Source organism: Pelophylax lessonae (assembly GCF_965119305.1).
Source record: "Pelophylax lessonae genome assembly, chromosome: 12".
Classification (NCBI taxonomy): domain Eukaryota; kingdom Metazoa; phylum Chordata; class Amphibia; order Anura; family Ranidae; genus Pelophylax; species Pelophylax lessonae.
The window spans coordinates 129514701-129531211 of NC_138779.1; the positions used below are offsets into that span (position 1 = coordinate 129514701).

General features: G+C 46.4%; 1 protein-coding gene across 1 annotated transcript in view; it reads right to left on the reverse strand.

Annotated features, from left to right (window-relative positions):
• Nucleotides 1–16511, reverse strand: part of DDX6 (DEAD-box helicase 6) — a 141914-nt gene that overhangs the window by 29784 nt on the left and 95619 nt on the right. Inside the window, exons 8-9 of the mRNA XM_082273177.1 lie at nt 9038–9160; nt 4215–4343 (exon numbers count right to left, since the gene is read on the reverse strand). Of these exons, the coding sequence (XP_082129303.1) occupies nt 4215–4343; nt 9038–9160 (252 nt within the window). The remainder of the gene's footprint in view (nt 1–4214; nt 4344–9037; nt 9161–16511) is intronic.

The window sequence follows — 16511 nt, forward strand, 5'->3', positions numbered from 1 at the left end:
GTTCCCGCAGCAACTTGAGAGGATGGAAGGCATGCCGTAGCTGATACTGCCCCCACGGGGCAATCAGCGTTTCTGTTGCGTCCGCTAGAGGATCGCGGTGCGAGCTACAAACCTCCGCACCTTCCTGTTGAGCCAAGGTGCCAACAGATCCACATCCGGGATGTCCCAATGAAGGGACAGCTAGTGAAAAACCTCTGGATGAAGAGGCCATATGCGATTGGATCCAAATCAGGCTGCTCTAGAGCTGCTCGATCCAGTAAATCAGACAAAATCTGATCGCTCTCAGTTCCGATACCCTTATTGGTAATCTGGATACTATCGGAAGAAATGACTTCCCCTGGTTGAGCATCGGAGACATCCTGGTCCGCTCGCTCAGCCGGATCCGATTGTCCAGGGAATCGGAAGTCTGATTCCTATTAAAAAATAATCTCCTTCAGGAGAATTCGGGTATGAGACTGGGTATACGGTACTGCCTCTAAGAAGGCCACCATCAGTCCCAGCCAATTGACGGACAGCAACATCCGAATCGTTGACTGAACCTTCTGGAGTTTCTCCGCAAGGAGAAACTCTTGCCCAGGATGTATCCAACCTTAGGCCCAGATAGTTCAGTCTCCTGGTGGGAACCAGGGATGACTTTGGGAAAGCGAAAAAACGCTGATGTCCTGCGATGATGGGGATATAAAGATAGGCCTCCTAAATGTCTATGGACGCCAGGAAATCCCCTTGATGCAGGGAGGCCACCACTGTACGGATGGACTATTTCTTCCCAAGTCCAGATTTGGACGCACCTTGCCCTCTTTCCTGGGCATTGTGAATAGGTTCGAATAGAACCCCTGAAACCGTTCAATGTTGGAAGGGAAGAATCGCACCGGTGGAAGTGATCGAAACTCGATCCTGTGTCCTCCAGAAACCGGTGAAGACATCCCCCCCCACCCCAGAGATGGGTAGGGGCGCATCAGGCTGTATTCTTCAGGCTTGGCTGAGCCGGACTTTTTGTTTAGCCGACCAGCACCCTTTGAAACCCCTCTAAAAGGGGCTTTGGAGGGTTTCGCCTTATCGCCCGCCCTCGCGAAACGAACAACTCTTTATGAGCAGAAAAGGAAGGTCCTCGTTAGTTACGAGGTCCTTTTATCCTAACAGTCTGTGGCAAGACAGCAGGTGTTACCGTCTATCCTCCAAAGAGGAATTCCTCAAATGGATAGCACCTAGTCATGCGTTTGGAAATAACAGGGGTTCGTTTCAAAACGACCCCATTTGGGTAAAGGAAAATCCTTCGCCCTTTTGGTAGGCTAACAAGTACCAAAAAAGGAATCTCAGTCTCAGCTACCTCTGCCGGTGTAACCTCAAGACTAAAGGTTTCCCGGACGGACACAACTAGTGCATCCACCACTCTTGTGCTATGGCGGAGGCAGAAACGTGCTCCTTACTGCTGAGGAGATCTTACCTGAGACAACAGCCCCCTAGGAGGGACCTGCAACTGTATTGACCAGCTCCGAATCCGTATCTGAAGTATCTGATAAACAATAGGGGTAGGCGGGGGTCGCTTCTTGACCCCCGTCCCTGACAGGCCACCTCCACCCGGGATACCAAAGACTCCAAAACTGACGATAATGCATTAAAAACAAGTGGGGTACTGCGGCCACCTTGAGGGGATCAGGTGGGGGATACCTATGCGGCAGGGTCAATGATAATACAAGACACTTGTCAGCGACAAAAAATGACAAAATAAAAAAATGTTTTTTTTTGTCCCCCAGTCGCAACAGCGCCCCTCAGTGTTACCTGCCTTTTTGGACCCCACAGAGAGAGAGAGAGACCCCAAGGCTCATCCCTGATGCACAGAAGTTTTCATCAGCTTGCTCAGTGCTGTCCTGTTACAGACAGGAAGTCTTTGGCCCCATTTCCTGGGTAAAGGAGGCGGCTCCGCCCCTTAACACGCCTGCCGGCGCCTGCCCCTGGCTCCACGAGGTGTTTGAGTCACCTCAAACATGGCCGCCCCCATCGCCTGCCCCTGGCTCCACGAGGTGTTTGAGTCACCTCAAACATGGCCGCCCCCATGCTGGAGACACGAGGCTACACCAAAATGGCGGCCTTGTGCGATCTACCAGACAATGGCGGCGGCCTGCACAGAATAGCGGCATGTCTGCAGAAGGATCTCTGCCTCACAACCCTTCACCCTCATGGTGGTCAGCGGTACCGGACCCTGGCGGGCCGTATGCGGTCCGTGGCCGTCGGGAGGCATCTGCTTAGCTGAAAGAATGATCTGGAATGCAGTATACATGTATAGATATCACCCTGTGGCTTCTGACAGGTAGGATACCTTATACTATCACAGTAAAGTTCTAGTACTGCCACTGACTACAATCATTTTCACATTTTTACAATTAGATTGTCAGCTCCCAAACCAAGCCTTCTGGCTTCTTGTACACAAAAATCACACTCAATTAGGGGGATCTGTGACATGTTATAGGATAGAGGCTTGAAGATCTCACAGGAACACTGGAGAAAAAAAGCTTTCTAAAAAATCTTTTCTAAGAAAAAAATCCTGCCAGGACCGAAGATCCCAGCAAGGTATCTAGGTCCTTACTCCTAACTAGACAGAAAAAAACTGATTTGCTAGAGCAGGAAGTGAGGATATACCCTCTGGGACTGCCCCTAGGGTGTGGCCAGAACGTTTTCTTTCCTGTCTAGTCCTACTCCTGTAGAGGGCAGCATAACCCGAGGGTGTTGAATCACCGAGGACTACGTCTGTCAATGAGCGACAGAGAAAAAAGTGTTGTGTGGGCCTTAGGCAGAGAACGTTTGGCTGAACTTAGCAGCGCACCCTTTCACATGGTTTCCACCATTGCTACAGGCGAGAGTATTCCCTTGTGGGGTAGTCATGAAATGTGTTACATAATATATGGCAAGCACAGCAACCCAGGTGTAGACTGTCCTGTAACAAATCCTCGTGGTGGAAGGAAGCACCTAAAGACTTTATAAGAGCACTAGTAAAAAAACAAATGAAGACTCATGGAGTGGGTTAGAATTACGGGGGAGGCCCCCAGGGGCATCTCCACGAAATCTTTGCCAAGGTCTAATCACCTGAAGGGATTATTACTTCGCTCACTTCCTGTACAATTCACATCTAAAGCTTACATTGTTTAACTAGTCCTCATAAAAGTTGCCCTCAATAGGCTCTGGCTTTATACCCATTTTAAGCATCATACTTGTCCCTACGCTATTGAGACCTTCTGTGCAACTCCGTAGGTCTCTTCAAAAATTCCCAGCCAAGCTCTGCTCCAGTCATGCAAGCGTGACATGAAAAGCTGTACAAACATGGGACAAACTCTCTCAATACAAAACAGACTGCAGTGCACACAAAGATCCTAGCTGGTAGAATTCTGAAGATGCTTTGCCTTAAGTGGGTTGGGTTGTACAGGAAAGATCTGAGAGGAGTGACAACCGGTTATGTACAAGAGATATCAGTCCACTATCTAGTAGATATAGGAGTAGTCTCTTGTAGTGCAGTAGCACATCTCTCCCAGCAAGTAGTGCAGTAGCACATCTCTCCCAGCAAGGAGTGTTTTCTCCAAGGGTTAGAGAGGCTGGATTCATCTTTTTATGGATAGTGTAGGACCCACTGATAATGGGGTACTTTGACTTAGTGGTGGGCTTGAGCACGATATGGCCATATGGTGGGACCAAATCCCCATTTTTATTTATGGATTGTCTTCATATTTGATAGTCATTTCTTTTGCATGTGCGCTATTTTTTTAATATACATGTCACTTGGTTCATAGCTGCACCAGCTTTAGAAATACATGTTCAGGGTTTGCTCCCCCAACTTTTTGCTTGGTTATGTACAAACTGTTGAGTGGTCACAAGAATAGAGAACCTTCCAACGGGAAAGTTCCAGGGTATTTTTCACACCTTACTTGAGATAAAATTAGTGTTGACTTTAGCTATACTTCATATCCCACCCAAAACAAACCAGTCTGCATTAAACTCTTTTAAACAGTAAAGCAAAAAGCTACTTAAAAAAGGGAGAAACTTTAGTACAAGAATGATCGATACACGCTAGGTTTGCATATCTTGCAGTGGTCTGTTATAAGCTACTATGTTTTTTACAACTGGAAAAAATGGTAATTAAAAATTACCCAATAAAAGAAAGAAAAAAAAAAAAAAAAAACGAACAAACGAACATGACAGAATCGGATGTAAACACTGATGCTTACCCTTGAAAAAAGTGTGTTAAGGCAGTGGACCTTTTGCCTTTCTGTAACATAGGCATAGTACTGTGTAACTCCCTTCAACGTAAGCTCTTCCATCAGGTTGATCTCATATGGTTTTTGCAAGTGGGAGGACTAGATATACATTAGTAGAGAAAAAGAAAAACAACTTAAGATGTAAACTTACAACACATGCATACTAATATTAGCCTATGTGGCTTATAGGAACAGTCTTCACTGAAGTGATATTGAATTTTAAGCATTTTTAGCAGTGATCACTTACTGCATATGGAACTTCATCTTTTATTCACTTCTCTACCAGAAATGTATTTTTCCGCAAAAGCCTGCATTTTGCAGGAAATTACCCTGTGCCCCATAAAAGCAACTAGGCGGCTCTAGAGCCACTTGAATCACTTACTTGAAAGCCAAAAGTTGGCTGTAGTAGCAGTCATGAGCTTGTTTTGACTTAAGACTTACACACCCATAAGAGTTAAACTTTCCTTTGTAGATAAAGGGTTAATCCTGTCTATGTTCCAGTTTAACCTGCTGCCCAGGGTTTCCTATTTCAGGGGGGCTCCTGTCTTGTAACAGCTTATAAAGCTTTTTTTTGGCAAAAATCTCCTTTTGCAGAGGTCTGGTATGGAACTGAGCAAACCGCGAGCAGAGCACTTGCATGCAAGTCCTGAGGGATGACTACCAGTTGGACAACAGGAGCAGAATCATATGCTACAACTTCAGAATTTTTGTCTCCGGAAGAAACTCCGGGCTGAGGCTAAATCCAGAGTCAGGCCCCGGTAGTCCAGTTTGTTGGACAGAGTCAGAACTGATTTTGGAAAATTCCGTTTCCAGACGAATTTTAGCAAGGTTCCCACAGTGATGTCCAAATCGTCTTTTAAGACAGTCGCAGACACTGCATGCAGGAGATCGTCCAGGTAGCCCAGAACCGCAATCCCTCTGCCCGAGCACAGCTAACACCAGGGCCAAAACTTTTGTAAACACCGGAGCTGAGTCACGACCCGAGTTGCAGCGTACCTCTGGCCCGCAGCGCCCCCATTCCAAGATGGTGCAGTGGTCTGCATGGAGTGGTACCCGCCTGGTTCCAAGGGGTGATGAGTAGTAACCTCCTATGGTGAATCCTCGGGTGGATGCGGTCCCCTCCCTGGGTTGGTAGACCCCCTCATTGTGTCCTTCCCAATGGTGCTTTTTTTTTATTGGGGGTCCCCCCTTGCCCAGTCTCTCACCTAGCCCCCCCATCACCACATATCACCCCAATATCCCCTAGCCCCCCCCCCATCACTGCTGAACACCCCAATACATGTAAAAAGGTATGGCCACCAGGGGGGTGCTAGGTGAAAGACTGGGCAGGGGGACCCCATAAAAAGGAGGAGCGCCGTTGGGAAGGCAGACACGAGGGGGGCCTACCAACCCAGGGAGGAGTCCCGCTTCCACCCCGAGGATTCACCATGGGGGGGGGGGGGGGGTGGACAGACGGACTACTACTCATCACACCTTGGAGCCAGGCGGCAACACTCCACCGCACCATCTTGGAATGGGGGTGCTGTGGGCCAGAGGTACCCTGCAACTCAGGTTATGACTAGGGATATGAGTCTTTGCGAGATATTTAACTCCCTGGCCAGTTCCTGTCCAGTGGGGCTATGTCACAGCCGACCTAGCACGGAGCTGCAGTCGGGTCGCTGGCCAAACTGGAAAGACTGAGGATCTAGGATATCCAGTGCGTCATCCAGTCGAGCAGTTGATTGTAGTGCTCACTGGAACAGACTTGATTGTAGTTCAGAAACAAAAAAAATTGTTGATAAAGAAAATGCTAGGACCAAAGATCCCAGCAAGGAACTAGGTCCTGACTAGGCAGAGGAAAAAAAATAAATCCTATAGCAGGAAGTGGGAGTATTCCCCCTAGCACTGCTCTACAGGCGTAGTCAATTCTTTTCCACCTAGTGACCTACTCCTATGGAAAGCAGCATACCAAGAGTAAAAAAAGATATGGAGCCATGTCTGTCAATGAAAAAAAAAAAATTGAAAAGGGGTCCATTACTTAAAGACACTAGCCTGGAGTTTGTGAGTGGGGATGTTTCTATGAATACCGGTGGTGCAGTCCCAACAAAGCTTTTGCTACTGTCCAATCATCTGAAGGTAGCAGAAGATAAATGCCGGTTTTCGGTAATTCGATATATCGCGGTATTGCATAGCCACGGTATTGTTATTGTGGCATTTTTAAAATACAGAGTTCCTCTGCTCCTGGGTCTGACTTGTGAATTGATACATTTCAGTGAGCTGGATGACTCATTCACTCACACAGCTCTCCCAGTAACTATAAACAAAAATGTTTACATTGTATCTTTTCCTTCCCTCTGCCAGGGAGAAAGGAAGTTTAACCTCTTAAAGACTGGACCTTTCTCTGACACTTGTTGCTTGCAAGTTAAAATCAGTTTTTTTTTTGCTAGAAAAGTACTTAGAACCCCAAACATTTTATATATATTTTTTAGCAGAGACCCTACAGAATAAAATGGCGATTGTTGTAATATTTTATGTCACACTGTATTTGCGCAGCAGTCTTTCAAACGCAATTAATAGACTTTAATGAATAAAAAAAAAACGTAACAGTAAAGTTATCCCAATTTTTTTTTTGTTACACAGAGAATCGTGAGAGAATCGTGATCTTTATTCCAAGCTAAAAAATCGTGATTCTCATTTATGCCAGAATCGTGCAGCTCTAATATATATATATATATAATATAATATAATATACACACACACACACACACACACACAGCAGCCCACATTACATTATTATATAGCCATCAAGCAGTGTCTGGCCTACCTGGTGATGACTGGTCCTGGCGCTCTGATCCGATGGCATGGTCTTTAAAGGGGCAAATCCTTGCGATCCAGAAGTGGTTAAACCTGCAGGAGGACTGGTGTTTTTATCTATTAATGAATTTACTATTGCTTTAGGCCTGGTTCACATGTATGCGGGTTGGTGGTTCACATGTATGCGGGTTGGCGGCCCACATTTGCACAGGCATAGCAGCCCATTGATTTGAACGGGCTGCTATGCCCTCATTTTCCGCAGAAAAAAGGTGCATGCAGCATTTTTTTAAAATTCAGTGGCCTTGAAATCCATCCTGCTTTTGCACCATGCGACTAACCTGCAGTTCCTGCTCTGGCAAGCTTTCTGCATTTTTTGTATACGTGGGCACGGCATTTAAAAACAGTTTGCGTGTGCAGCAAAGGCAGGTAAGTCGCATGGTGCAAAAGAAGGATGGATTTCATGGCCACTGCATTTTTTTAAATTCTGCATGCACCTTTTTTCAGCTGAAAACGCAGGCATAGCAGCTCAAGCCCATTCACATCAATGGGCTGCTATGCCTGTGCAAATATGGGCCGCCAACCCGCATACATGTGAACCGCCAACCCGCATACATGTGAACCAGGCCTAAAGCGATAGTAAAGTAATTTATAAACACCTCCTTCAGGTTTAACCACTTCTTGACCACAAGGATTTGCCCTCTTAATGACCAGGCCATCGGATCGGAGCCGAGCGCCAGGACCAGTTATCACCAGTTAGGCCAGACACTGCTTGATGACCTATTTTAGGCCTGGTTCAGAGTCTGTACTGACTGACTATATAATAATGTGCATAAGTGAACCAAAGCCCCTAAATTCAGCAATGTAATTGAAGTGAGGTGGAAATTTAATAATTTAAATTTAATAATAGAATACCGTGATAATACCGTATACCGTGGCAAAACCTTAATTAATCGCAGCATGAAAATCTGATACCGTCACAAGCCTAGGTAGCAGCATGTAACTTCTGGTCTAAGCAACCATTTCTGTGCATTGTACTGTACGATTAGGTATCTTAGTCCAGAAATTTTTAAAAACATGTTATTCCAAAACCACCAGCTTGCTCTGTGGGCTTCCCTAAACTTCCAGACAGTTGCGTTTAACATGCTCTTCCTGCACTATATTCTTTGCGACTACATGTCGCATCGTGCCTTGTAACAATGTGTACAATTATTCCAAGGATACAGCTTCAGGAGCTACTTCACTTCATCTGGAGGGTCCCCATGTGTTTCTCAGGCCATCTGTGGCAGATAAGGGGTGGCAAGCACTGCCACACGTATAAACCTAGCCTTAGAGCTTAAAAAGATTGTAAAGGCAGGTGTTTTTTTTATCCTAATTCATTCTATGCATAAAAAAAAAAAACAAAAAAACACTGCAGCAGCTCCCCTCAAACCCTCTTACCTGAGCCCATCTTTATAGCGATGTTGCAGGAGTCTCTCAGCTTCCCTAGACTCACCACCTTGTTTGCTGAGAAAGCAGTGTGATTGGCTCCCGCTGTTGTCAAAAGACATTCAGCCAATCAGGAGGGAAATGACAGGGCTTTGCGTCTCAATGGAACGCAGGGAGCTGTGACTCACCTCAGGTGTCCCCATAGCAAGCTGCTTGCTGTGGGGCCACTCAACAGAAGGGAGGTGATCAGGAGAACAGAAGAAGGACTCGAAAAGAGGACCCGGGCCACTGTGCAAAACCAACTGCACAGAACAGGTTAAGTATAACATTTGTTATTAAAAAACATTTGACTTTACAATCAATCACTTTAAGATGGCTGCTATAATTTCAGACACTCAAAATTCTGTAATGCACTTATTAGGAGGCTATTTAAGCAGTTCTCACCTCACAACTCACACAATATGTCGACATTCACTTCACTACCCGCACTTAATATGTGCACATGTTATTCAACCATTGGATCATTAAAGTAGATAAATTGAAAACTGGTACAGAAGTAAAATCAAGCTGCTTACCATGAATTTCTGTACACTGAGAGGGAAAGTGGCTGAATAAAGGAGAATCTGTCTGTTTTTAGGTAGCGTAGAAATAATATCCTCCATTATCTGTACAAAATCTTGAGAAAGTAGTTTATCAGCCTGCAGACAGGGAAAGGTTTAATTTGTAACTGTAAAACAAATTTACAAATCAAAAAAATTTTGCCACATTGTTTTTTGTTCAAAAATATTTTCTTGCAAAGCAACGCATATAAGGCTTTTGTACACAATGCCATATAGGTGTAGCATATAGCTCTGCCTGCTGCAGGATTCATTCTGGACCTTCACCCTTAAATACAGAGCTCTAAAACACAGATGCCACACAGTACAGTGTTCAGCCGCAGCCTGCCATAGACTTTACAAGCTTGCTGCAGCTGGAGGCTGTACCTGTTCCTCCTGGTGCATTAAAGTGCTGAAGGATGTACAGCTTCTAGACTGCCCCATGAGCAAGGGGCCTAAAAACTATGACCATCAATTTTCACTGTCAAGAACTCTCTGCAGCAAATCTAACTTCGTAGCTTTACCATAAAAATGAAAGCCAAGAAAAATAAAATGTATTTTTGACTTACCGTAAGCGCCATTATCTGATGTTCATTAACACAGCTCCTGATTCTTATTAAGTTATACTGCCCCCTACAGGAGTAGGACATTAGGCAGGAAAAACTGGATGTTTGACTTGCCGTAAAATCCTTCTCTGAAGTTCATTGGCAGATGCAGCTTCATATCTTGACCATTGGGTTATGCTGCCCCCTACAGGAGAAGGCCACTAGGCAGGTAAAAGCTTTCACCATGCCTATGGGGGCTATCCCTGCAGGCATAACCCCACACACTGCTACAGCCCTCAGTTTCATTGCAAGCAGTGTTTAGAAAACAAACCATTCCACTCAAAAAAAAAAAAAAAAAAAGCGGTGGATGCTGCATCAATGAACTTCAGAAAAAAGGATTTTACAGCAAGTCAAAAATCCACTTTTTGTTATCGTTCATTGACAGACGCAGCTTCATATCTTGTCCATTGGGATATCCCAAAGCAATATTTGCATTAGAGGTGGGAAAAAACGCAAACGTTATTTCCCAAGGCTAAAACGTAGCCAACCAGATAAGGAGCGCACAACCAGGAACTGGAGCTCACCTAGAAAAAAAAATACACACCCTAAAAGAGAAATGTTCTCTCAACAGCAGCCTGTAAAACCTTGCAGCCAAAAGAGGCATCCAAAGATGCCAACACCTCTACCTTTGTAGAATTCATGTTCCATTTTACGAGAATCTCCTTTTGTAAAGGTCTCGTGTAAAACTGAGCAAACGGAAATGCCTCGAAGGTTGATACCATCAGACTCCAGGCCCGCATGAAAGTCTGCAAAGAATACTGTTTGCCAACAACCGGATCACCCCCTGTAATTTTTCTGGGGGAAGAAAGACCCGCGCCAAAGCGGAGTCCAGAGTCAGGCCCAGATAATCCAGTCTCATTGAAGGTATCAGGGCAGATTTTTTTAAATTGATGTTCCAACCGAACTCCTGCAGTGTTCGGACAGTGATCGCCAAGTCGCCCTAGAGGGCCGAGTCCGCCCTCAATAGATTGTCCAGGTAACCCAGCACCAAAATCCCCTGTTGACACAGTAATGCCAACACCGGAGCCAGCACCTTTGTAAAGACCCTGGGGACCGATGCGAGACCAAAGGGTAACGCCACAAATTGATAATGCTCCTCTCCTATAGCGAAGCAGAGAAAACGCTGGTGTCCAGCAAAAATAGGGATGTGTAGATACGCATCCTTGATATCTATGGAGGCCAAAAAGTCTCCATGGTGTCGAGAAGTCACTACCGTGCGAATGGACTATTCGAAACCCCTGTACCCGCACAAAGCGGTTCAAAGCCTTGAGGTCAAGGATTGGATGTACTTTGCCTTCCTTCCTGGGCACAGAATACCGGTTTGAATAAAACCCCTGAAAAAGTTCCTGAGAGGGAACCAGCACAATCGCCCTTTGCGACAGCAAATCCTGTACAGCCGCTCGGAGATCCCGTAAACTGTTTGGAGACAGGTGCAAGTTGGACGGGAAGAACCTCCGATGGTCGAGACCAGAATTCGATCTTTTACACTGATTGTTTGTGAAACCATTTGTCATGAAACAAGTCCATGGTTCCGGAAAGCAGCAAAGCCATCCCTCACCCCAGAATCGGGTGAGGGCACCCCTTCACGCAAACGAGGATTTGTCTGAAGATCTGTATTTCTCTGGCTTCTGTTTACCCGACCATGTTTTCTTGAAACTCCCAGAAGACCTGAATGGCTTTTTTTCTTGCGACCCGGGAAGGTACGAAAAAGCAGCCTATGAACAGTAAAAGGCGGCCCCGGTTTAGTACGTATTGCCTTGCCCTTAGAGGATTGAGGGAGAAGAGTACTCTTCTCCCCCTGTAATGCCTTTGATCAACTCATCCAGGGAGGATTCAAACAACCTCTCCCCCGTAAAGGGAAGGTCAAAAAGCCTTTTTGGAAGCCTGGTCCGCATAGCTCTTTAACCACACACGTCTAATAGCAATCCCCACCGCAGACACTCTAGCTACTAGGAGAGCCACATTCAGCGACGCCAATATATCCATCTATGGCTATATATCTTATTGTCAATGTTCCAGGCAGGGAAGTATTGTCAAAGTTTCGGGCAGGGAAACACCTTGCCCGATTTCTGGGATTCGCAAGTGCCAAAAAAAGGCACCTGCCTTCCTGACACTAGACTCAGCCATTTTTAAAGTTTCATGCACTGAAACTATAAGTGCTTCCACCAATGCATTTTCCTGCACAGCAGCTGACGAGGACAGGTCCTCTTCGCCATCAGAATGAGATGAGACAGCAACCAGGGTGGGATGCATCTGCGGCGGCCATATCTGCCTCAGAATCTGAAGATACAGCAGAAGGAGATGACGGCAGAGGGCGTTTATGGCTAGCATTACTTTAATAAATCCACTTTTGATACCAGGCTTTTCAAGACTGCTGTAAAATCTAATATGGGCTGCGACCCAGAAGGATCCGCAGCCGCACAGAGGGGTCTGTAGGCGAAATTTTATCCTGGGACTTAATTTACACAAGGAATGCAGTGTCTCTAAAAAAAAAAAAAAGTCGCAAAAATGCAATCGCACCACTGCACAGCATGTACCAGCAGTTACAGTGTCAGCAGCGTGGGTGAGGAAACCAGATACCTCAAAAAAAAAAAAAGTTACCAAACCAATCAGGAGGCTTGCAGAAACGATCTGTGCAGCAGAATGAAATGTTCTGACAGGAAGTGAAATTCACCTGGGTCATGCTTAAGAGTATCCAGAGTCTGCCTGTGCTGTCCAGCTGTGGGCTACAAGAAAAATGGCCACCCCATGTATTCCTATGGGGAATTTTAAGAAAATGCCTGTCCATGCATTACAATGAATATTTTTTTATCAATGCAGAGCAAGTATACAGCAAAATGGCAGCCCCTGCGGCACGCCATGCGGTCTCCAGGACCTCCCGAAGAGGCCAGCAAACAAAGGCATTGGATGATCGACAGGAAGAGACCCCACCAGAAAACCATCTCCTCCTCCCCCCCCCCCCCCAGCGGCCACAATATATCCGCCCCCCCCCCCCCCCAGAGGTAGGAACCTGCAGACCCATGGGACTTTTGGGGGGGGGGGGGGGGTGTCTGGTATACCCAAGGGTTCGACTATTCCAAGGAGGGGGCCCACTTACCACCCCGAAAACCGCCAGCCAAGGGGTACGCTGCAACGCCTAGTGCTGGACTATAACCTGTCAAGCTCACTGGCTAGGTTGGGAGACCTTAAGGATCTAGAATATTCAGTCCGAAACCCAGCAGTCAGTTGCTTTTAGTTCCCCAGGAACTCTACTGAAAGAATAAATAAAAAAAAAAAAAAAAAACACAGCTAAGACCGAAGTCCCAGCAGGGAACTAGGTCCTACTCCTAAACTAGGCAGAATAAAAAAAAAAAAAACTGGAGGGCTGTAGCAGTGTGGGGTTATGCCTGCAGGGACAGCCCCATAGGTGTGGTGAAAGCTCTCTCCTGCCCATTGTCCTACTCCTGTAGGAGGCAGCATAACCCAATGGTCAAGATGATATGAAGCTGTGTCTGTCAATGAACGATAGAGAAAAGCTTGACTATATCTATGGGCAATCCCAGGGCGTTATACACTCAGCTATCAGCTATAGGCACTCTGTTTTGTTACAAGCAGTGTCAAAAGAATGCCAACTCCAGAGGGCTGGGTGCTGTGTCAGTCAATGATCAGAGAAATGGATTTTACGAAGTCCAAAATCCCATTTTCTCCTCATTCTTAATCATTGGGACATTCAAAAGCTGCGTTAAACATGAGGGGAGGGAAGGTTAAAAAAATAAAAAATTCCCAAGGCTAACTATAGCCAACCAGGTAACATTGAGCTCAACGATAACTGGAGCTCACCTGAAAAACAAAAACCCAAAACATACCCTCAAAGAGGACCAGGTCCTCTAAACCGCAGTCCAGACCTCCTGAGCAAAAGTTGCGCTGAGGACGCCTCCCCACCCAGAGACAGGCTGGCATCTGTGGTGACAACCACCCAGTACAGGGGAGAAGGATTTCCCTGTCGAAGTGCCAGATAATGAAGCCACCTCTAGACAGGATTCTTAACCCATATCACCAGAATTTCTGCAGAGATCTTGTGTGGAATTGTGCAAACAGAACTGCCTTGAAGGCAGACACCTTCAGGCCCAGCACCCGCATGCAAGCACGGAGGGATGACCGTCTGCTCAACAGAAGCTGAATTGCCTCCTGCAATTTCTGGAGTTTTTTTCCCCGAGGAAGAAACACTCCGGCTGAGGCCACATTCACCCATATAGTCCAGTTTTGTGGATGGAACTGGAGTGGACTTCTGAAGGTTCAGAATCCAACCGTACTCCTTCATAGATCGCAGAGTAATCTCCAAGGTATCCATCAAAGCAGTCAGACTCTTACAGAAGATTGCCAGGTACCCCAGTATGGCAATCCTTTACAAGTATTGGCCCCGATGTTTGCATTGTTGCGTCTGCAAAGACCCAAAGAGTGGAGGCGAGACCAAAGATAAACGCCACAAACTAATAATGCTCCTCGCCCACAGCAAAGCGGAGGAAGCATTGGTGACCAGCACACATATTGGAATGTGAAGGTAGACGTCTTCGATGTAGATCGAAGCGAGAAAATTACCCTAGATGTAGGGACGCCACTATCATGCGAATGGACTCCATTCGGAACTTCTGGACCTCAAGGTGCTAAACTGCTTTGTGCGGGTACAGAATTCCACATACCTTGCCTTCCTTCCAGGGAACAGTAAACTGGTTTGAGTAAAACTCCTGAAAACATTCCAAAGCCGAAACAGGGACAAGCGCCCCCCAATGAAGAAACTAGTCTTGCACTGCCCAAAGTGACCCCCATAAGCGATTTGGGGACAAGTGCAGGTTGGAAGGGAAGAACATTTCTAGAGGAAAAGACCTAAGCTCGATCTTCTAGCCGCCGGACTGAATGACTGTGGATCCACTTGACCTGTACCAGAGAGGACACCCCCCCCCACCCCAGATACGGATGAGGGCACCCCTTCATGCAGAGGAAGCCTTGTCCGCATTCTGGAAGAGCCCCTCGTGGCTTGCCAGACCAGGTTCTCTTGGAACCTCCGGGGAAGGCCCTGAAGGACTTATCCCTTGAGGGACAAAAAAAATGGATTTTTGTAAAATCTTACCGTAAAATCCTTTTCTCTTAGCTCATCGACAGACGTAGTCCTCGGTGATACACCACCTTCGGGTTATGTTACCTCCGCAGGAGCAGGACTAGACAGGAAATTAAAAAGCTCTGGCCACACCCTAGGGGCAGTCCCAGAGGGTATATCCTCTCTCTCTCTGCCTCAGCAAATCAGTTATGTGAAAAAGCAGTGCTTAGAGAATTTAACCCAACCCAACTCCAAAACAGAGGGGCGGGGACTACGTCTGTCGATGAGCTAAGAGAAAAGGATTTTACGGTAAGATTTTACAAAAATCCATTTTTCTCTAGCGCTCATCGACAGACGTAGTCCTCGGTGATACACCACCTTCGGGACGTCCCAGAGCAGTATCACAACTGAGGGGTGGGAAAATGGAAATCAAATCCCAATCTAGAAGGCCCAACCGGTGCCAACTAGAAGTTTACAATGCTCATCCTTAATGATGAGACTCAACCAAAAAAAGAGAAAACAATTTTTTTTTTTTTTTTTTAAAACAGAAAAAAACCCTCGAGGTAGACCACCGGTCTCCTCAAATTGCGGCCTGCAAAACCTTGCGGCCAAATGAGGCATCCGCCGATGCCGTCACATCAATTTTATAGAATTTTGTAAAGGTATGTACCGACGACCAGGTGGCCGCCTTACATACCTGGACCACTGACGCCTGATGGCGAAAGGCCCAGGAAGTACTGAGCGCTCGAGTGGAGTGCGCCCTAACAGGGAACGGAGGACTCTGACCCTTAATAGAATAAGCCTGTACCACCGTTTGTCTAATCCATTTGGCAATGGTCGCGGCAGATGCAGGCAAACCCTTTCTGGGGCCATCCGTGATCACAAAAAGTGAATCCGTCTTACGGAATGATTCCGTAGCTTTCAGGTATACCCTGATTGCCCGAACCACATCTAAGGAATGCAACGCATGTTCCCGATGATGCTTGGGCTGAGGACACAAGGAAGGTAGTACAATATCTTCATTCAGATGAAAATCTGAAACCACCTTGGGAAGAAAAGATGGCTTAGGATGAAGTACTACCTTATCCCTATGAATCACTAGGTATGGTGACTGGCATGATAATGCAGCCAGTTCTGACACCCTGCGAGCAGAAGTAATAGCCACCAAGAAGGCCACCTTCTGGGATAATGTAAGCAAGGGAATCTCCCTGATGTTTTCAAAGGGAGGTTTCTGTAGAATCGACAAAACCAAATTAAGATCCCAGGGCGGTAAGGGCGCGCGGACTGGAGGAGCCAGGTGCCGCACCCCCTGGATGAAATTCCGCACCAAGGATTTGGTAGCTAAAGGCTTCTGAAAGAAGATTGCTAATGCTGAAACTTGACCCTTGATGGTGCTCAAGGCTAGCTTCTGCTCAACCACTTGTTGCAAAAAAGCAAATATTCGAGTCACCGAATAGGTACGTGGAGGAAATCCTAAAGATTCGCACCACGCAATATAAGTCTTCCATGTGTGATAATAGACTTTGCTGGAAGTCGCTTTCCTTGCTTTAATAAGGGTAGGAATGACTGAAGTAGACAAACCTCTGTCCTTCAGTACTTGGGTCTCAATGGCCAGGCCATTAAAACCAGCGACTGTAAAGCACGAAGGTAAATTGGTCCTTGAGACCACAGACACTCCCTGAGACGAAGTTCCCACGGAACGTCTGCGACTAACATGTCCAAGTCGGCCAGGCCGGCTTGAGGAGGCCAGCCTAGAATTTCTAGGACCACTGGC